General features: G+C 47.8%; 1 protein-coding gene across 1 annotated transcript; it reads right to left on the bottom strand.

Moving 5' to 3' along the window:
• Positions 1–18,543: 18,543 nt before the first annotated feature.
• Positions 18,544–20,284, bottom strand: LOC127343715 (uncharacterized). Its single transcript, XM_051369904.2, has 3 exons — positions 19,843–20,284; positions 19,396–19,737; positions 18,544–19,262 (listed from the first exon to the last, which is right to left on the bottom strand). The coding sequence occupies exons 1-3, from the start codon at positions 20,143–20,145 to the stop codon at positions 18,750–18,752; spliced, it is 1,158 nt and encodes a 385-aa protein (XP_051225864.1). The 5' UTR covers positions 20,146–20,284; the 3' UTR covers positions 18,544–18,749.
• Between the last annotated feature and the right edge of the window lie 2,433 nt (positions 20,285–22,717).

The raw sequence follows: 22,717 nt of genomic DNA, 5'->3' as shown, positions 1-22,717 counted from the left end.
GTGCGCAGATGCAAGTCCTTCACCATCATCAACAATGAGCTATACAAGCGCGTTGTCTCGGAGTGTTCCAACGATGCGTCACCACGGCGGAAGGGCGCAACATTCTGCGCGACATCCACGCAGGGGACTGCGGCCACCACGCAGGCGCGCGGTCAATCGTCGCCAAGGCCTTTCGTCACGGCTTCTACTGGCCAACAGCCCACGAAGACGCAATCGCCCTTGTCCGTTCATGCGCCGGGTGCCAAAAGCATGCAAGCGATCGCACATGCCGGGATCGGCATTGAAGACCATCCCCCTCACCTGGCCCTTCGCCGTATGGGGCATGGACATGGTGGGAAAATTCAAAACGGCCCCGGCGGATATACTCACCTCCTGGTAGCGGTGGACAAGTTCACCAAATGGGTAGAAGCAAAGCCCATAAAGAAGTGCGACGGGAAGACGGCCACAAAGTTCCTACGCGAGCTCATCTATCGGTACGGCTACCCTCACGGTATCATAACCGACAACGGCACCAACTTCGCCAAAGGGGAGATGGCTGACTTTTGCGAAGAAAAGGGCATCCGACTCGATCTCGCCTCGATCGCCCACCCCGAGTCGAACGGCCAAGCGAAAGGGCAAACCAGAGCATCCTGCACGGACTCAAACCACGCCCGGTCGTGCCCCTAGAGCGCGCAGCCGGCTGCTGGCGGAGGAGCTCTCTTCGGTACTATGGGGCATCCGCACAACGCCTAACAGGTCAACCGGCTTCACGCCTTTCTTCCTGGTATATGGCGCCGGCCGTCATGCCCACTGGGACATCGCCTACGACTCACCTCGGGTCGCCAATTACGCCGAAGAAGACAACGAGCGAGCTCGCCAAGATGACATCGATCTCCTCGACGAGGCCAGAGACCTCGCACTCTCCGAACCGCCATTTACCAGCGGGACCTCCGTCGCTACCACGATCGCCGCGTTGGAGTCGCTCCTTCCAAGTCGGCGATCTGGTACTCCGGCTAATCCAGGACAAGAAAGGGATGCACAAGCTGTCCCCGCCACAGGAAGGACCATTCGCCGTCAGCCGCGTACTCGGCAACGACTCCTACTACCTCATCGACGTCCGCAAGGACGACAAAGGCAAGCCGCTCACTAAAGAGGTGGAGCGCCCTGGAACATCAACCTCCTCCGGCGGTTCTATACCTAAGGGAAAAATGTAATCCGAAAATTCAGAGGGTAATAAAAATCGCCGACCATTTTTTGATCTCAAGCTCCGACTACCTCCCCTTCACCCGCCAAATATCGTCATCTCTCATCCCGGGACATACCGGCTTAGTCGCCGCGACAAGCGACTAGGAACCGAGAGACCTCCGGTCGCCGCTGCCGGAAGAGAGAAGTCCACGATCGGCCAAGTAGCCGGGCTAACACGGGATGGCGGCGTGACCGAGGCGCAACACCAGGCCCGGTCACCCACCATCTCTCACGCCATCGGGTGAAAACGGCGACTGGAACCCACAGCAGGGCCGCACGCTCGGCCAGCCCCACGGGCCTCGGCGACCGCCTTGTGCTACGTTATAAAGCACACCAATGCCCTCCTCTACCTTAGGTTGGCGAATTGCGCGGCTAAGTACTTCGACTAGGGACCCCGCAAAACGGACCCGCGGCTCGCCAAGGAAAATACGCCCGCAATGATCCCCTTTGGAGTCGCCTAGCGACTGGCTCACCGAGCCACGACGAGTGGCGCGCTACATCCGAACAGCGCAAACTACACCACACCACTACTCCACCCATGAGGCTGCTATTCGTACTATAATGACTACGTTCTGCGACTGGGGACGCCCAGCTCGAAAAGGAAAACAATCAAGTCGATAGCCTTCATTGGGGTCGCAAGGCGACCGACCTGAAGGCCATGGATAGTCGGAACCAACTCCAATGCATCGCCGTCTCAAATAATGCAAAAGCAACCACCGAATCACATTTAAGCAAAAGTCATCATTCTATTTACAACTAACACCCGCTCGCGGGAACTCTAGCTACTTCTTACACAGTACTCAGGAAACTACGAGGACGACCCGGAGCCCCTCTACGACAGGCTCGACGCCGTCATCGCCGTGACGAAATTTCGGCGTGTACACCACGACCGGATATGTAGACAGCGAGCGGCGGCAGCAGCATGGAAGAGGCGCTCCGCGGGGTAGTCCACCGGGCCCGGCTCCTTCTCCGCGTCACCGGGAGCCGCTTGGCTGGGGATATGAGTCTCCAAGTCCGCGGTCGCCGATCGGTCGGCGAAGGGGCGCACCGCATCCATCAGCCGCAGCACTTCGGCAACATCGAACTCCCCCGGTCTCCGAGGGGAAGCCAGCGGTGACCTCCTCCACGTCGAACCCTTGAGAATAATGCGCCGGCACCATGCTCGAGCCATGGTAATGCCAACGCGGCAGGAAGAGCGACGAAGCCGGTCAACAACAGCCGGAATGTTGGACACGGCCTTGAAGACGGATGGCGTGTCCCGCGGAATCACCTCCCGCGGGCTCGAGTCTTGGAGCGCGGCAAGTATCTCCCCGCGCAGCGATGATACGCGCGGTCGCGGTCGACAGCATTCCCGTGGAGTCGCCGTCTCCACGAAGTCGCACGTACCTGCAGTCAACAACACAAGGAAAAGGGAAAAATGAGAACTTCCCCTTCAACGCCGACTCGCCACGCTCGGGGACCGGCCCCGAGGCCGACTTCGCCACGCTCGGGGACTGGCCCCGACGCCGACTCGCCACGCTCAGGGACTGGCCCCCGAGACCGACTCGCCACGCTCAGGGACTGGCCCCCGAGGCCGACTCGCCACGCTCGGGGACTGGCCCCCGAGGCCGACTCGCCACGCTCGGGGACTGGCCCCCGAGACCGACTCGCCACGCTCAGGGACTGGCCCCGAGGCCAACTTCGCCACGCTCGGGGACCGACCCCGAGGCCGACTCGCCGTGTTCGGATACTCAAACCCCGGCAAATAAAACAAGAAGTGCGACAACAAGAACTTACCAAGAATCTGCCGCGACATCTCCCTGACGAAAGCCTCGAAGTTGGTCTTCTCGGCCTGCACCGCCAGGACGATGCCCTCGGACGCCTCCTTCTCCGCAGCAAGTTCTTTGGCGTGCTGCTGCTTCAAGGCCGCCACCTCCTCCCGCAGAGACGCGGCAGCCCCACGTGCAGAGTCCCGCGCATCAGTCGCGGCCTCCAGCTTCACCTTGTATTCGGTGATGACGTCCTCCAGCTCCCGGCCCTTCTGCTCCAGGACCTTCGTCAATTCCGCCACCTCCGCTTTCGCCCTTTTCCGGGCCTCTTCGGCCTGCTGCGCCCGGAACTCGGCTTCACGGTAGAAGGACTCCTTGACGAACCCTTCCCGAGCCTCGGCAAGAGCCTTTGCCTGCGCCTCTGCTACAAGAAAAGGAAACGGTGAGAACGAACGCCCGGGCCAGGGACACTGAATGAGGACGGCGAGTGGGCATGACTTACTGCCCAGGGCAATCAGCTTCCGGTTCTTCTGCGCCGCCTCCTCCACAAGCGCGGTCAGCCGCTAATCTCCGCCTACGGAAACCAAACAAAAATGCCAAGGTCAACAAACAAAAGCAAATAGAGACTCGACTCGCCCTTTCGGACCAAGTCGACCCTCGGGGACTGGGGTGACTAGGCCACGTGTTCAGCGACACTTACCACATGCGCCTCGCCAAGCGCCGTGTGGAGCTCGGTGAAGGTCAATGAAGACGGCGGCGGATGACGCGACTCGGTCGCCCCGTCCGCTCGCATCACCGCCTCGATCGACGGAACCTCGCCCGTCCGCGTGTCGGTGTCATCAGGCGGGGCGCGGTCCCTGGCGGCCTTGGACCGGCGCTCTTTCGGTGGCTCCGACAGACCGCCCTCCTCGACGATGTCCTCTTCAACCCGGGTGCCTTCGCCCTCGGTCGATCCAATGTCGTCGACTCCTCCTCCACCACAAAGGCGGAGCAACGTCCGGACCCGTCGCCGCACTCGCCATGCCCCCGCGAGCCATGCTGGGTAGAGGAAAACGTTGGCGGTGGGCTCGACGTGGCTAGTGCTCTCCTTCTCCGCTTGACTCCCGGCGGCGGGCTCTTCTGGAGCCGACCCCGCACCCCCAAGGTCGGACGGCGCCGCCTTCCTCTCCGCGGCTTTCTTCTTTGCCTCGGCCGCCCTCGTGGCCGCCACCCCGGCCGCGGGCGGCTTCGCCAAGGTCTTCTTCTTGGACCTACAGAGAGGCGAGGTGAGTCGACACTCAGTCCGATCGCGCAGAAGGATAAATTCGACAAGAAATACTTACTTCACCGTGGGAATCGCTTTACGCCCGGACCGGCCCGAGCTCCCGCATCGATCGCGTCCTTCAAGGGACGCTGAAGCCTCATGGACCCTTCCAGGAGAGTGGGGCGCAGTCGCTTCGATAGCGGCTCGGCCCCTTCCTTGGAGGGCTCCGCCTTGTCCTCCGGACGGGAGGTCGCCTCCTCTTCAGCCGCGCCCTGGGACGAGGACTCGGCACCTCTTCGACCCGCGCGGGAGTCGATGAAGTCCCGCGCCTCCGAGTCCGACTCGGTGCGCTCCTCCTCCTCGTCGACCTCTTCCTCCTCGCCTTCGGTCATCTCCGGTGGTTCCTTTCCGGCGAGAGGAGGGAGGTGGTCCGCGATCTTCCGCCAACGCTGCACTCGAATCAAAGGAACAAGTCGAGAAAGGAAGAAGCGCGGCTAAGCCGTGCGAAGTCGCCATGCGAAGCATTACCGAGGCGCTGGGGTGTCTTCGGTGTAGGGCTGCAAGCCGTCCTCGAAGGAAGTAAAGGTGGCGGTGGTGATCTTAGCGAGCGCCTTCCGGTACTCGCCCTCGTCCCACTCGGTCGCCGTCGACCGGGTGCGGTCGTTCTGTCCCAGTACTCCCACATGGGGTGAGCTCGGCACCGCAGGGGATCAGCCGCCGGCCAAGCCAACAGTTGTACATGTCGACCGCCGTCAGGCCGTCATCTTTAGCGCCTGGATCGCTGGCGCATATCCTTCACCACCTTCTCCTGCTCGCGCGGCGGCAACCGGACATTGAGGCGCCGCGGGACGCTCGGCTCGGGACTGTATTGGGGAATGCATACCTCGCCCGGGGAGTGTACTCCTTGGCGTAGAACCAGAAACGACGCCACAGCGGCGCGCCTTCTTGGGGAGCGCCATGTCGATGAAGCTTTCCCGGACTTCACACGGAAGGTGATCCCCGTTCGGGATGAGTGCTTCGCTGTTCTTGCTGGCCCGAGTCGCACCCCCGGGGAAGTTGGACACCCACACCGGGACGTAGGGCGGACAGCCCAAGTAGCATTCGCACAGCGCCACGAACAGAGAAATCTGGCCGGACGCTGTGCGGCCCGAGGTCGGAAACCTTGATGCTGTAGAAGGCCAGCAACTGCCGGAGGAAATCGGAGGTGGGGAGAGCGAACCCGCGATCGAGGAAGCTCATAAAGATCACGAACTCCCCAGGCCGTGGGAGGGGCTCCGTCTCGTTCGCCGGCGGAACCCGCCATCGCTCCTGGTTGAACTCCGGGATGACTCCGGAGGCGACGTACGGGAGGAGAGACTCCCGCGTGACCTTCGACTTGCCCCACCCCTTCGCCGCCATGGATGCGTGTGGAGTGTGGAATGAAGATGAGATGAAGAGAAGATGGGGGATGAATGCGGAGGAGTGTTGAACCCTAATCCTAGGGGCGACCCTTTATACCGCCCGCACTCGCTCAGATTGAGGATGAGATCTGTTCGTTGAATTGTCCCGGAATCGCCGCCCCGCAATCAACGGTCGAGATCTGCGCCGTCACCGGCTGAATAGCCGTTAAACTAGCCGTTAGCGGTCACGTCGAGCCCAACGGTCAACAACATGCAGACGGTGTGCGCCTCGGTCAACGTGAAATCTAGCCGTTGGCCTCTCCACGTGTCTCTATGGTGACTACGCGTCGACTGGCAAACGGCGATCGGCTAGAGCCGATCACCACACGCCCGATCGATCAAGTTATGGCGATCGAGACTGCCACCGCACCCGCGACTTTATCTTTGGAAGCCGGCGGCGACTCATCTTGATCCATCACCGCGCCTCTCCAAGACTTGTTCCAGATCCGCGCTTCATCACCACCGCGCTTGGGGACTACCGATGGGGATATGCCCATAGGGGTGGGTCGCCAGTCCCGATCGCCATGAAGATAGAGGCTTGGGTGGATCGCGATCGCCTAAGCGGCCAGGCCCTAAGGCGGCAGGCCGTGATCCCAAGGAGGAGGTCCACACGGCTGGACAAGAAGATTACTTGCGAGAGGGATAGCGGATCCCGGGTTAGTAGCAACTGATATGATTCGGAGTTATCTCCATGTAACCCTAGGCCGGGGGTGCTTATATAAACCCCCGAGCTTAGGCCCTAGGGGACACCTTACTCGAGATCCAATCTCCCCCTGTAAGCTCTCGGCGTAGCCGCCGACTGAGCCCCCCCATTGTAATTCTCCACTGAGCAATAGAGATCTAGCAGGACGTAGGCCTTTTACTCTCCGGAGGGGCTGAACCTGGGTAAAACCCTTGCGTCTCTTGCACCTCGACCCGTAGATGGCAATGTTCCCTTCCCCTCGCATCAATGAAGTGCTACCCCCTGTAGCATCTGCCGTGGCTACATCCACGACAGGTATTGTTCGAGATGTGGAAGTTCTATGCGGTAAGATTAAATATCCTGCTGACTTTTTGGTACTTGGTTCTGCTGCTAGTAAATATTGTCCTATCATTTTTGGTAGACCTTTTCTAAATACTTGTGGAGCTATTATAGATTGCAAGAAAGAGAAAATTTTGACTAAATTTGCCGGTGAATCTTATGAGTTCAACTTCTCCAAATTTACCAAAACTCCTTATAAAGCTGATTTGCCTAATAATGATTTTAAAATTGAACATTGTGCATCTATTGTTCTTGCTCCTAATAATCCCTTGCAGCAACATTTGGAGAATAGTGAGAGTGAAGTTTTTAGGGAAGAAAGAGATGAGCTTGATGAAATTTTCCTTCGTCAACCTATTCTTAAGCATGATTTACCGGTGGAAGATCTGGGTACAACACCACCACCAAAGGAAGATCCTGTCTTTGATTTAAAACCATTGCCTGATAATCTTAAATATGCTCATATTGATGATAAGAAAATATATCCTGTTATTATTAGTTCTAAGCTTACAGAGTTTGAAGAAGAAAGGTTATTAGAAATATTGAAGAAACACCGAGGTGCTATTGGCTACACTCTTGATGACTTGAAGGGGATTTCTCCCTCTATTTGCCAACACGCCATTAATATGGAAGATGATGCGAAGCCTGTTGTTGAACCTCAGTGTCGTCTAATTCCTAAGATGAAGGATGTGGTGAGAAATGAGGTATTAAGACTTCTTGAAGCTGGTATTATATATCCTATTGCTGATAGTAGATGGGTTAGTCCTGTGCATTGTGTTCCTAAGAAAGGAGGAATGACTGTTGTGCCTAATGATAATGATGAGCTCATACCTCAAAGAGTAGTTGTAGGGTATAGAATGTGCATTGATTATCGAAAAGTTAATAAGGTTACTAAAAAAGATCATTACCCTTTGCCTTTTATTGATCAAATGTTAGAAAGGTTATCTAAAAATACTCATTTTTGCTTTCTTGATGGTTATTCTGGGTTTTCACAAATTGCTGTTAAAACTAAGGATCAAGAGAAAACCACTTTCACTTGTCCCTATGGAACTTATGCTTATAGACGTATGCCTTTTGGTTTATGTAATGCCCCTGCTACTTTTCAAAGATGCATGTCTGCTATTTTTCATGGCTTTTGCGAGAGTATTGTAGAGGTATTCATGCATGATTTTTCCATCTATGGGAATTCTTTTGATAATTTCTTGCGGAACCTTGATAAAGTTTTGCAGAGATGTGAAGAAACTAACCTTGTTCTTAATTGGGAGAAATGCCACTTTATGGTTAATGAAGGAACTGTATTGGGACATAAAATTTCCGAGAGAGGTATTGAAGTTGATAGAGCTAAAGTTGAAGCAATTGAGAAGATGCCCTATCCTAGGGATGTTAAAGGTATTCGTAGTGTTCTTGGTCATGCTGGGTTTTATAGGAGGTTTATTAAAGACTTCTCCAAGATTTCAAAGCCTCTTACTAATCTTCTTCAAAAAGATGTACCTTTTGTTTTTGATGATGATTGTAAGGAAGCTTTTGAAACTCTAAAGAAAGCCTTAACAACTGCTCCTATAGTTGAACCTCCTGATTGGAACTTACCATTTGAAATTATGTGTGATGCTAGTGATTTTGTTGTAGGCGCTGTTCTTGGACAGCGAGTAAATAAAAAATTGAATGTTATTCATTATGCTAGTAAAACCCTTGATGCTGCTCAAAGAAATTATGCTACTACTGGAAAAGAATTGTTAGCTGTAGTCTTTGCTTGTGATAAGTTTAGATCTTATATTGTTGATTCAAAAGTTACTATACATACTAATCATGCTGCAATTAGATACCTTATGCAAAAGAAAGATGCTAAGCCAAGACTTATTAGATGGGTGCTTCTGTTGCAAGAATTTGATTTACATATTGTAGATAGGAAAGGTGCTGATAATTTGTCTAGATTGGAAAATATTGCTTATGATCCTGTTCCTGTTAATGATAGTTTTCCAAATGAACAATTGGCTGTAATAAAGGTGAGCTCGCGAGACAGTCCTTGGTATGCTGATTATGCTAACTTTATTGTTTCCAAGTACTTGCCTCCAACCTTTTCAGCTCAGCAAAGGAGGAAATTCTTTTATGACTTGAGGCATTATTTCTGGGATGACCCACACTTATATAAAGAAGGAGTGGATGGTATCCTGCGAAGATGTGTTCCCAAATATGAACAACAAGAGATATTGAGTAAATGTCATGGTAGTGCTTATGGAGGACATCACGCCGGAGATAGAACCGCGCAAAAGGTTCTACAATCAGGTTTTTATTGGCCAACTCTCTTCAAAGATGCAAGGAAGTTTATTTTATCTTGTGATGAGTGTCAAAGGGTTGGTAATATCTCTAGACGCAATGAAATGCCTATGAATTATACTCTTGTTATTGAACCGTTCGATTGTTGGGGATTTGACTTCATGGGACCTTTTCCCTCTTCAGAAGGTAACACTCATATACTTGTTGCTGTTGATTATGTTACTAAATGGGTGGAAGCTATACCTACAAAAAGTGCTGATGGTGAAACCTCTTTAAGAATGCTTTTAGATATTATTTTTCCTAGATTTGGAGTTCCTAGATATATTATGACAGATGGAGGTTCCCATTTTATTCATGGTGGTTTTAGAAAAACTCTTGCTAAATATGGTATTAATCATAGAATTGCTTCCGCTTATCATCCTCAAACTAGTGGGCAAGTAGAATTATCAAATAGAGAGATTAAATCTATCTTGGAAAAGACTGTTAATAAAACTAGAAAGAATTGGGCTAGTAAATTAAAGGATGCACTATAGGCTTATAGAACTGCTTATAAAAATCCCATGGGAATGTCACCTTATAAAATGGTTTATGGAAAAGCTTGTCATTTACCTTTAGAACTAGAGCACAAAGCTTATTGGGCTGTTAGAGAACTAAATAAAGATCCTAAACTTGCCGGTAATAAGAGGTTGCTGCAATTGAGTTCTCTAGATGAATGGAGAAGTGAATCTTATGAAAATGCTAAACTCTTTAAAGAGAAAGTTAAAAAATGGCATTATAGAAGGATTATCAAAAGAGAATTTAATATTGGGGATAAAGTCCTATTGTATCGGTCTCGTCTCAGATTCTTTGCAGGGAAATTACTCTCGAAATGGGAAGGACCATATGTTGTTGAGGAGGTGTATCGTTCAGGAGCAATTAAAATTAGCTCTCTCCAAGGCAATGCCACACAAGTGGTGAATGGACAAAGACTCAAGCATTATATCTCAGGTGATTCTTACAATGTAGATGTTGATGTTATTCGAGTGGAAACACTGGAGGCCTTCATCAAAGGTCGAATTGACATCACTTAACTCGACTTTGAATAGGTAACAGTACTGGTAATGAAAAGTTCGCAATTTACTTTCCGAACAATATTTTTGCTGTTTTTGGAAAATAAGAAAAATTACGAGATCGAAACGGAGTGGAGGAGACGCACGAGGGCGTGCCCTCATAGGACGGCGCGGGCCCCAGCCAGGCCGCGCCGCCCTATGAGCTGGCCGCCCGTCGCCTCTTTCCGACTCTGGTTCGACCTGGTACTTTCCTTTCGACATAAAAATTCCTGCTATATAATCCCCCGGACCCCTGGAGGTCCGTATATCGTTTTCTCGACGTGTTTTGTTTCGAGCTGTTTCTGCTAGGATCTGTTTTCAGTCTAGAAGCACCATGGTCTCCAAGAACAAGGGCAAGGAGCTTTCGGAGGAAGAAGTGAAAAGGGTGTCATCAAAACAAGAGCAGCAAGCCGTTGGGAGTAAGCAAATCTTGGTGGGATCTGTTGACACTCGATGTTCTTTTTCTCATAACTTGCAGGGACCCTTACCACCTGCTCTTAGCCTCGACTCTTTCCCCGTGTTGGAAGAAGCTCTACGGACTACCGATGAGTTCTGTGATCAATACCGGGCTCTAAGAAGAGAAGTGGAGATACTCCAGGAGGAGAATTACCGTCTCCGTAGAATGCTGGAATATTACTCGATTCCCATCACAAGGTCGTCATCGCCAACTTCAGATAACAATGAATCTCTTCGAGTCTTAGTGCAGAATTGCCAAGCCGAGAAATTGAAGCTGAAGGAGATCTGTAAGAAGCGCGGGAGGAGTTCATCACCACCATCGCCAAAGGAGTAATTCATCATCAGTATTGGCATCCCCTTGGTTTGTTCCAAGCTTGGGGGAGTGCCGCGGTATCACATCATCACTACCTTTTACTTTTTATTATCAAGTAGTGTCATATCATGAGTAGGGAAGTTATCATATAAGATGGGTTGCAGTGTGGAAGTATCGCTCCTTTAGCTGATTGTCTATGTATCCCTTGGTGTGAGTTATCGTTATGGAATATTAATGAGAAGTCTTATCATTTACATATTGCACATCTTATTTTAGTTTGCAATCTCTATTATATGATTTATCTTGTTGTTAGTATTGGTATCACTTTGGGAGCATTGAATAAATCTATTTGGTTTTGGCAAACTTAGCATTGGTCAATAGCAACAACACTTTGAAGTTTAAGTAGAAAAGAGAAATACATGTAGTTGTTTCATTATCTTTCTTTCTTGTTAGCTCATAGTTTATTATTCTGAAGTTAAAACTGTTTGTGCTTGCAAGGAAGATGCATGATTGTTTCTATCACATGTATATTTGTTTGTTTCCCTCGACTCTTATGCTTGCTAATTAACCTTGCTAGCCAAAGACCTGTACTGAGAGGGAATACTTCTCGTGCATCCAAACCTTAACCCAAACCTATGTCATTTTTGTCCACCATAACTACCTATTACATGGTATTTCCTGCCATTCCAAGTAAATACTTCATGTGCTACCTTTAAACAATTCAAAATTTACTATCTCTTATTTGTGTCAATGTTTTATAGCTCATGAGGAAGTATGGGGTGTTTTATCTTTCAATCTTGTTGGGCAACTTTCACCAATGGACTAGTGGCTTCATCCACTTATCCAATAACTTTGCAAAAAGAGCTGGCAATGGGATTCCCAGTCCCAAATTAATTAACCTAAATAGACACTCCTCCATGGTATGTGATTGTTGGACGGCACCCGAAGGATTCGGTTAGCCATGGCTTGTGTAAGCAAAGGTTGGGGGGAGTGTCATCATAATAAAACTAAAATAAAAAACACTCCTTCATGGTATGAGATTGTTGGCAGGCACCCGAGGATTCGGCTAGCCATGGTTTGTGAAAGAAAGGTTGGAAGGAGTGCCACACAAAAATAAAATGGGAGCCGCTCTTTGAAGGTTTGTCTGGCAAGGGGGTTAGAGTACCCGCTACCAGTCGTTGACAACAACAAACACCTCTCAAAATGTTACTTTTATTCTCTTTATATGATTTCAAAACTGAAAAAGCTCTAGCACATGATTTAATCCCTGCTTCCCTCTGCGAAGGGCCTGTCTTTTACTTTATGTTGAGTCAGTAAACCTATTTCCTTCCATCTTAAGCAAGCATTTGAGTTGTTGTGATCAAACCATTATATTGTGATTTGCTTCATCATGTCTTTTATTCTTCCTTGTTTAGTACAAGTTTTATCTAAATGAGTATAGCTTTGCAAGTTATCAATGATAATGAGGAGATTATTATGATTGAGTATGCAAGTTGTGCCATATAAACCTTAACATGAGAGCGCTGCTCGGTAAGATAAGTATAACCTGTTAATTGTTCTCTGACCAAGAACAAAGTTTGCCATCACCAATTATGATTTCTTATGCACCTTCATTTGTGATTACCTTATACTTGTTTCAAGTTGAATTATATGAGGAAGATGTTTACTAGAATGTCTTGTGTGAATGAATATGATGCTTCTTGTCCGTATTTTATTTATCGACTCTTCACTCTATAAACATGTGGTCCTGTTTACCGAGTTCGATTTCGCTTGGGGACAAAGTAAGTCTAAGCTTGGGGGGAGTTGATACGTCCAATTTGCATCACTATTTTATATCATAATTTGCTGTTATTCATTGATATATTTCATATTTGGAGATAATACTTATGTTATTTCATCTATTTTGCATGTTTCATGATTATTGGAGGATCGCGCACCGGAGCCAGGATTCTGCTGGAAAAAGCGCCGTCAGAATGCAATATTTCGGAAGATCAACAGTTGACGGAAATTATAAGAAAAATCCTATTTTTCCAGAAGACGAAGTGAGCCAGAAGGGGGAGCTGAGGGGACCCGAGGTGGGCCCACCCCATAGGCCGGCGCGGCCCAAGGCCTGGCCGCGCCGCCCTGTGAGGAGGGGGCCCACAGCCCCCTCTCGCCTCCTTTTCTTCGCGTATGCCTTCGTCCCGAAAACCTAAGCTCCAGAGGGTACCTCGCGAAGAGTTACAGCCGCCTCTGCGGGGCGGAGAACACCAGAGAGAAAAGTGCTCTCCGGCAGGCTGAGATCCGCCGGGGAAATTCCCTCCCGGAGGGGGAAATCGACGCCATCGTCACCGTCATCGAGCTGGACATCATCTCCATCACCATCATCATCATCTTCATCATCATCGCCGCCGTCTCCACCGCTGCACATCGTCACCGCTGTAACAATTTGGGTTTGATCTTGATTGTTTGATAGGGGAAACTCTCCCGGTGTTGATTTCTACTAGTTATTGATGCTATTGAGTGAAACCGTTGAACCAAGGTTTATGTTCAGATTGTTATTCATCATCATATCACCTCTGATTATGTTCCATATGATGTCTTGTGAGTAGTTCGTTTAGTTCTTGAGGACATGGGTGAAGTCTAAATGTTAGTAGTGAAGTATGGTTGAGTAATATTCAATGTTATGATATTTAAGTTGTGGTGTTATTCTTCTAGTGGTGTCGTGTGAACGTCGACTACACGACACTTCACCTTTATGGGCCTAGGGGAATGCATCTTGTACTCGTTTGCCGATTGCGGGGTTGCCGGAGTGACAGAAACCTAAACCCCCGTTGGTATATCGATGCAGGAGGGATAGCAGGATCTCAGAGTTTAAGGCAGTGGTTAGATTTATCTTAATTACTTTCTTGTAGTTGCGGATGCTTGCAAGGGGTATAATCACAAGTATGTATTAGTCCTAGGAAGGGCGGTACATTAGCACAGGTTCACCCACACAACACTTATCAAAACAATGAAGATTAATTAGCCGTATGTAGCGAAAGCACTAGACTAAAATCCCGTGTGTCATCGAGAACGTTTGGTCATTATAAGTAAACAAACCGGCTTGTCCTTTGTGCTAAAAAGGATTGGGCCACTCGCTGCAATTGTTACTCTCGCACTTTACTTACTCGTACTTTATTCATCTGCTACATCAAAACCCCCTGAATACTTGTCTGTGAGCATTTACAGTGAATCCTTCATCGAAACTGCTTGTCAACACCTTCTGCTCCTCGTTGGGATCGACATTCTTACTTATCGAAGATACTACGATACACCCCCTATACTTGTGGGTCATCACCGGCCAACCCTAGTGGGGAGTCCAAGGTGGACTCCACCTAAGGGGGCCGGCCACCCCCCCACATGGAAGGGGGGAATCCCACTTGAGGTGGGAGTCCCACCTTGGGTAGGTTTCCCTACTACATGGAAGGTTCTTGTGTTGGGGTCTTATTCGAAGACTTGTAGTCCAACACTTGGGGTTCCACCTATATAATGAGGGGCATAGGGGAGGGGGCCGGCCACCACAAAGCCATAGCTTGGCCGCACCCCCTTAGTGGCCGGCCACCCCTCTCCCAAAACCCTAGCCGCCCCCTCTCCTCCACCTCTCTCGCACGCTTAGCGAAGCTCCGCCGGAGTTCTCCATCGCCACCGCCACCACGCTGTCGTGCTGCCGGATTCAAGGAGGAGCTACTACTTCCGTTGCCCGCTGGAACGGGGAGAAGGACATCGTCTTCATCAACACCGAACGTGTGACCGAGTACGGAGGTGCTGCCCGATCGTGGCACCGTGATCAAGATCTTCTACGCGCTTTTGCAAGCGGCAAGTGATCGTCTACCGCAGCAATAAGAGCCTATTCTTATAGGCTTTGGAAATCTTCAAGGGTGAGTCTCGATCATCCCCTCGTTGCTCCCGTCTTCTAGATTGCATCTTGGCTTGGATTGCGTTCTCGCGGTAGGAAATTTTTTGTTTTCTATGCAACGAATCCCTACAAGACCACCCGCTGTTGTCGAGCGCCTGAGCAGACACACTGCTCTCCTGATCATCATAGCTGCCTCTTTCCCATATATCCATCGCTTTGTCTTGTCACCGCCTCTGTGTGCAAATCACGGGAACAATAACATCCTGGTAGCACAAACTGAGAGAGATGAGATGAAATATAAGAGTTACCGGATATTAAGTTGATAACATGGCTGACATCAATAGAAAATCCTCTGGTGAAGTATTCTCTAGATCAACAGAATAAATTTAGCCTCCAGAACTTCGACATGCCTACGGAAAATTGCGAGAGAAAACAACATCAATTCGAACGAATTTGGACCAAATAAAACAATTAGTTGTGGGGGAGAAGGGGATGTAGATGGTACCCTCGAAAAATAGAGATTGGCATCCAATGGAAGGAGTATTTAGAGGAAAGAAACGGGGAGGATTTATGAACGACCATGAACTGAGGGATTGTAGTAACGGAACTGAAGGGAGACAAACCACACGGTGTCGGTCTAGAAGACCAAGAATCAGTCCGGCTGAGAATGGAGGCCCAGTTTACTTTCGAGCCCAATTAACAAGAGTGCATCCAAATCGGTTTCCGGAATAGAGGCCCGGAGATGCTGGGCCAGCGGTGACAAGTGGGCTAGTGGACGAAAATAGCGCTTGTTCGTGCAGTGGACTACGAGCGATCTGCTCCGTTCGTATCTAGGATCCGACGGCTGACAGCCTAAGTTGATAACATGGCTGACATCAATAGAAAATCCTCTGGTGAAGTATTCTCTAGATCAACCGAATAAATTTAGCCTCCAGAACTTCGACATGCCTACAGAAAATTGCGAGAGAAAACAACATCACTCTGAATGAATCTGGACCAAATAGAACCATTAGTTGTGGGGGAGAAGGGGATGTAGATGGTATCCTCAAAAAATAGAGATCGGCATCTAATGGAAGGAGTATTTAGAGGAAAGAAACAGGGAGGATTTATGAATGACCATGAACTGAGGGATTGTAGTAACGGAAACCGAAGCGAGACGAACCACACGGTGTCGGTCTAGAAGACCAAGAATCAGTCCGGCTGAGAATGGATGCCCAGATTACTTTCGAGCCCAATTAACAAGAGTGCATCCAAATCGGTCTCCGGAATAGCGGCCCGGAGATGCTGGGCCAGCGGTGACAAGTTGGCTAGTGGACGAAAATAGCTCTTGTTCGTGGACTATGAGCGATCTGCTCCGTTCGTATCTAGGATCCGACGGCTGACAGCCTCAAAACACTGTGAGGGGTTCTAGCTAGTTCAATTTTACTGTCTCTTAATAGGCTACGTGGAAACCTCAGGGTGGTCTTATCCACCTGTAGATCAGCCATTTGGGATAGGGGCATTACAAAGACATGGGTTCTCTCATAAACATATCTTCAAACCGCTCTTAATCTAAAGTATGCAGATGACACCATTTTTTATGTTTGAGCTTGGAAAGTGCTCGTAATCTAAACTTTATCCTATGTATTTTTAAACAACTTACTGGTCTAAAAACTAATTTTCACAAAAGCGAAGTGTCTTTCTTTGGTGCTGTCTTAGATAAGCAAGAGATGTACACTCATATTTTTACTTGTTAAAAAGGAGATTTCCCTTTTAGGTATCTGGGGATCCCCATGCATTTTCAGCGTTTGCTGAATAGTGACTGAAAGGATGTTGAAGATAGGATTGAAAATAAGAATGCTTCCTGGAAAGGCAACATTACCTCGATTGGATCTAGACTCATTTTGTTAGAAGCTTCTTTGAGTAGCATTACTAGTTATATGATATCTTTCTTTACTATGCCTAAAGGGGTATTAAAAAGATGTGATTTATTTCAGGCTCGCATGTTGTGGCAGGAAAAAGTAAATGTTAAAAAATATCATTTGGTCAAATGGTCTGATGTTTGTCAGCCGAAAGATCAAGGGGGCCTTGAGGCGACAGATTTGCATTTCAAGAATGTCAGCCTACTGTTTAAATGGATTTGACGTTTAGAAAATGAAGAGGGTCTGTGGCAAGACCTAATTAAAGCAAATTATCTTAAACAAATGTACCTTTTCTCATAAGCCTAGTCCATCTCATTCCCTTTTCTTGTCAGGTCTAGTGGTGATAAAAGACATCTTTTATAGATGTTGTAAGAGAGTTCTTGGGGATGGTAGGAAACCCCTTTTTCTGGGAAGACGGTTGGGTTGGGCACCAGCCACTCTGTCCAAGTTTTCCGCGACTCTATAATCTCTGTTATAGTCATTTTATTACAGTTCATATTGTTTTTAGCAAAGGTTTTTATTATAGTTCATACTGTTTTTAGCAAAGGTTTTTATATGTTTAAGTTTAGAAGATTCCTGAGAGAGGAAACCTAAGCCATGTGGCGTGAACTTTTGGACGTCTGTAGTAAAGTTTAGTTAAAAGATGAACCTGACCGAGTTTCGTGGCTGGTAACAAAATTTGGTACTTTTTTGGTCAAATCAATGTATTCCCTTTTAGTAGAAAAAATGTTAATTTCCTCTATAAAACTATGTGGACCCTCAAGCTTCCTTTGTGGATCAAAATCTTTTGTTGGTTGGTAATTAAGAATAGAATCCTAACTAAAGACAACCTTAAGAAGAAAGGGTGGAAGAAAGTGGAACTGTGTGAGTTTTGTGATGACTACGAAACTCAGGAACACATATTCTTCTTGTGCCCTCTAGCAAAGTATATTTGGAACGTGGTTAGTGTTTCTTTGAAGATTAGTAAGATACCCGAATGCTTTTTTTTATCTATATAGAGATTGGTTCAACACGCATTCGGGCCGAGATAGGAAGGTTGTAATTGTAGGTTTCGGCGGTTGTATGGGCTATTTGGAAAACAAGAAACAAATCTTGTTTTCACAAAATTCACCTTGGAGACCCCACAAGTGTTATTACTCTTGTTTATCATTTCATTAACACTTGGTCGAAATTGCAGAAAAACGGCCTACGAAAGTTACTGGGGCCAGAAAGATGGCGCATGTGGTGCGGGAGGTCTTCGGGCAGAATCACAGATGGAATCCTGTGAGGAGGAGTATTACCACCTAGTTTGGTTTCTGCGAAAACTTCCTGAAGACAAAGCTGCGACATCATCATCTATCATCGTTTGTCTTAGCTATCTTTCTCTATAGTGGTGTGTAGCCTGAAAACCTGTAATTTTGGTTCAAGTACCTAGTCTCTGGTTTGTTGCTTGGATGGTTAGGCTTTCTTCGGACCTGTTTTTAGTTTCAAGTTGAATAGATAGCAGGTTTTGTACTGGTTTTCACTTTGAAGTTAGTTCCTTGAACCATGTAAATGTTCTGAGTGACTCTTAGTTTCTAATAAAACTAGATCCCCAACCGGGAATTAAGTTAGAGCTTGATCAACTCGACGACCGTTAGATTTACATTGTTATTCGTGCATACGAGAATTACACATGCGTAATTGCACATGTATGTGCAATTGTATATCCTTTGCCCTAGTTACATGTAAATTACACATAAAACTAGATTCACCAGGAATTAGCCGCATCTTTAAGAAAGATCCAAAGTGAAAGTCATGTTTCTTCGACGCAATGCTCTAAAGTGTGAATCTCCCAGCTTCAAATAAAGCTACTGCTCCACTTTTGTCCTCGTAAGATTTTGCAATTGCCCATCTTCGTGAGAAGGTTGGATGACACGTTACATTTCATTTAGCAGGTCTTTTTTTTAAGGAGAAAACTTTTTTTTTTTTTGCGAGAGAAGGAGAAAACTTTAAGTGGTTCTGAACTTCTATTCCTGGATGAGGGAGTACTTTGCAATTCGTTCAAAACAGAATCAACACACACGTACAGCTGTGGCCACCTCTAGAGAAAAAAAACAAAATAAAATTAGCCTGAATGAATCTTGATGTCATTGGATCAAACATTCGATCAAATTAGCACTACCGCGAGCACTTAATTAAAGGCCCACTCATCCGGCGTGCTGGTCGTCGCCTTCCTTCTTGAGGTCCGACGGCGGCAGGAAGTAGTCGGAGGTGAGGCCATGCACATTGAAGTCGGCCTCCTCCACCGTCCACGTCTCCTCCAGCTTCCTCTTGTGGTTGACGGAGCCCTCGCCGTAGCGGAAGAGCGTGACGGTGGTCTTGCCGCCGTGCGCGATGTTGACGCCGTCGATGTGGCGGTAGTCGGAGATGACGGACTCCATGCCGGTCTCCCAGAAGATGTTCTCGCTGCGGCGCGCGCCCTTGCCGGACTTCATGCGGAGCAGGTGCGAGTCCTCCAGCTGGATCAGCAGGCCCGTGCGCTGGCTGAAGTAGCCCCACACCGTGTGGTGGATGATGTCGAACGCCGCGGAGCTCCGCGCCCGCAGCGTGGCCGCGCTCGCCTCCAGCTTCAGGATGAAGCACTCCTCGCCGTTGATGACCTTCTCCCCGATGCACACTGCGTCCGAGAAGAGGTTCGCGATCGACCGCGGGTCAAGACCCTGCACGTACGACATGCATCAGCAAGGCTTGATCGACGATGCATTGATTCGTCGATCATACATTCATGGATAGGATTGATTGATTACTCGTGTAGTCATGTCCATGGAAATTGCATGAGTGATGGATGCGAACCTGGAGGGAGCGGCGGAGTGGACGGGGAGGGCCGCGTGAGACGTGTGAGTTCTCGGCGGCGGACTGGCGCCAGGCCACCTTGCCGTCGCTGCCGGCGCTCATCTTGTGGCCGGCCATGATGAGCTCGAAGTACCAGACCTCGGGGCACTTCTGCCAGAGCACGAAGCCGCCCACCTCGGCGCGGCCCTGGGCGGCGGTCACGTTCTGGTCGCCCAGGTGGAACTCTGACGCGCACATCCGCACCTTCCCCACCGCGTACATGCTCTGCACGCCCTGCAGCGCCGCCTGCCCGCCCGTCGCCGCGATGTACTGCTGCATGATGTACTTGGCCGTCGACGCTTGCTTCATTCCATTCATGTCGCATCACACACAACCAAATCGATCAATCATTCTGTTGCTGCGTACGCGCGCGCATGGCATGGCATTGGCAAAGATGGCAAGACGTACGATGGAGGAGTCGCGGATGGAGCGGCTGAAGGCGCGGTCGTGGGGGACGGGACAGGGGATGAGCGGCGAGCCGACGACGTTGAGGAAGAGCTGGAGCTCGGCGTTGGCGGCGGCGGCGGCGGGGCCGTCGACGGTGGCGTGGTCGAAGGCCTGGGTCTTGAGCCAGGCACGCATGTTGGCGCCGGCGGCGCCGCGGCGCTTGTCGTTGCCGGTGACGTTGATGAGCATCTCATCGGGAATGGGCACCTCCAGCACCGTGTCGAGGGTGTCGTCGCGGTCCGCGCTCGGGCACAGCTTCCTCATCACACCACCACCACCGCGGCATCAACGCCGATACGCCACCCTACGTGTTCGGCCGGAGAGACGGAGAGGAGGAGAAGGGAAAGAGAGAAACAGGGGAAGGAACGAGAGGTGAAGAAGGTCGGGGACATGTAGGAGCAGACCCCATGCATTGGAACCGAGGAATTGGTGGATCCCGCGGAGCCCGGAGGTTGACAGGAGAGGTCGAGAGCTGCATGCATGTACCAATGTACTCCCTGAGTCCCATAAAATTTGTCTTAGATTATTTAAATTTAGATGCATCTACATACTAAATTTATCTAGATACATCTAAATTTTAATAAATCTAAGACAACTATCCTAGGACGCAGGGTTTGAATGTTTTGCAAGGGTTGAAACACTTCAAATTTTTTTTTCAAACAACACTTGGAATTTCACGGCTAGACAATGAGGGTACATGAGAAATGCTTCTATTATGTGCACGAAGTGTTTGTATCGTCAATTTCCTGCTTTAAAATTTATGCCACACCGTTTCACAAAGTTCATCGAGATTCATTTTGTTTCAGTTTAGTTACACAGTGGAACCCAATGACACCTAATAAAACAGCGCACAAGAGGTCCCATGTACATGGTAGTGCCCTCGTTTACGGAGCTTCCCCCCACCACCACACACACTCGATAAAAATCCAAAAATATATTTATAATATTTATGCTAAAATTTAAAAATTACTCAAAGTTTGAGCACCTAGCCCCCTAAACAATCACTATCAAGCACCATCCATCATTTGATCACACACAAAAGACTTAAAATATATAACATTTTGCATGAACAATATTAATATAATGAAATAGAAAAATCCAATAGTAAGTACATTTAATCGACCCATGGTCTTTGAAATCTCGGTGAATATATTTAAAACTACCTATTCTTACTGATCGAGTGAACTATATACCATGATACTTGTGGGATATTCACTTTGGCTCATAGGAGCATTTGCTCCCATTGTGTGAATCTACATTTCGAAGTGTCAAAAAATTCTAAACTAAAATTTTTCATGTACATCTACATATTTTATGTTCGTACACAAGTTTTCAAAAAAAACTATAAAAATTTGTGGCTCCAGTAAAAAAGACAAATTTTGATGCTATAACACGACTACGTACAGGACATTTTTTTATCTTTTTTGTACACGCCACATAAAATGTTGTTTCTCCATGAAAACTTGTGCACTAACATAGAATGTCACGATGTACAATAAAAAAATTATGTCAGAATTTTTTGACATTTTTAAAATTGTTTTTTAATTATTTTGTATAATAGGAGCATTTGCTCCTATGAGCCAAAACGCCACCTCCGATACTTGTTTCTAACAATAGATCCTTCATAGACATGTGTATAAATGTGGGAGTAACTGATTCATATTCCAGTGCAAAAGGTGAGTAGAAGGATAGACATATTTGGTACCTACTACCTCCATCCCAAGGCTTAAGGCCTATTTTTTTTTTCCAAAAAGTCAAACGAAGTAAAGTTTAACCAAATTTTTAGAAGAATTTATGAACAAATATGATATTTTATAGGTACCATATGAAAATATATTTCATAATCTATCTAATGATATTGATTTTATACTTTTCATGTTAATGATTTTTGATAAAAACTTAGTCAAACTTAACATAATTTGACTTTCTGAAAAAAATAGACCTTAAGCTTTGGGATGGAGGTAGTAATTAATAAAAGGATGGAATATACAGTCTCTTAAACATATACATGTATGATGAAGACAAGTACGACGGTTGCGGAGTTAGAGGAGAGTTGCTTGCGGACAATATAGTTACGCCATTAGTCTCCACTAATGAATAATCACAATGTCCGAAAGATGAGGGTCCGTATTGTTTTGCACATTTAGGAACGCTTGACATAAATCGTCACATCAAAGTTATTCAGAATTTTTTAAGTCTTTCTGTAGAGTCATGATAGGCTACAACTTGGGCCATATCTTGACTGTTCAGCCTCAAAAGTACATGTTGTCCTAATAAGGGTATACACACAAATTTTAGGCTAGGGCCCTAGCTTCTGGGCCGAGGACAAGCGCCCCTTTGGCGCACCCTATGGGCCGGCCGTGCTCATGCATGATAGAATCATCGTGTTTGAGGGTGCATCTCAATTCTTTTTACAAGAATATATATTAATATCGCAGAGATATCAATTACACACAGGCTCTGCAACAACGCATTGTCCTAGCAGCATTAAGATGCAGATGGCTAAAAATAAAGAAGAAATACAAAAAAGAAAAGTTTTGGTATAGTGATCTATTCCATGAAATAGGATCTCTAACACCACCAAGACAACACCAGAAATGCAGCTTCTCCATAAGCGACGTCTCAAAGAAGGAAACAGTGCACAAGCATTGTCGTCGCCCGGTCATAGATCTTAAGTTTTACCCTGAAGAAAGTCCTCGCTCTAAAAACAATGCCTTCAACAAGACCATTGCCAGACACAACCAATTAAGATTGGACCTTGCATTTTCAGCATGAAAGGTAAGACTATGAACTTCTCATATGTAGTTGCCCCCACTTGCATGATGCTGCTTCAAAT

The sequence above is a fragment of the Lolium perenne genome, chromosome 3, assembly GCF_019359855.2.
Source record: "Lolium perenne isolate Kyuss_39 chromosome 3, Kyuss_2.0, whole genome shotgun sequence".
NCBI lineage: Eukaryota > Viridiplantae > Streptophyta > Magnoliopsida > Poales > Poaceae > Lolium > Lolium perenne.
The sequence above is the reverse complement of the archived record's forward strand: the minus strand, read 5'-3'. Positions and strand labels throughout refer to the sequence as shown.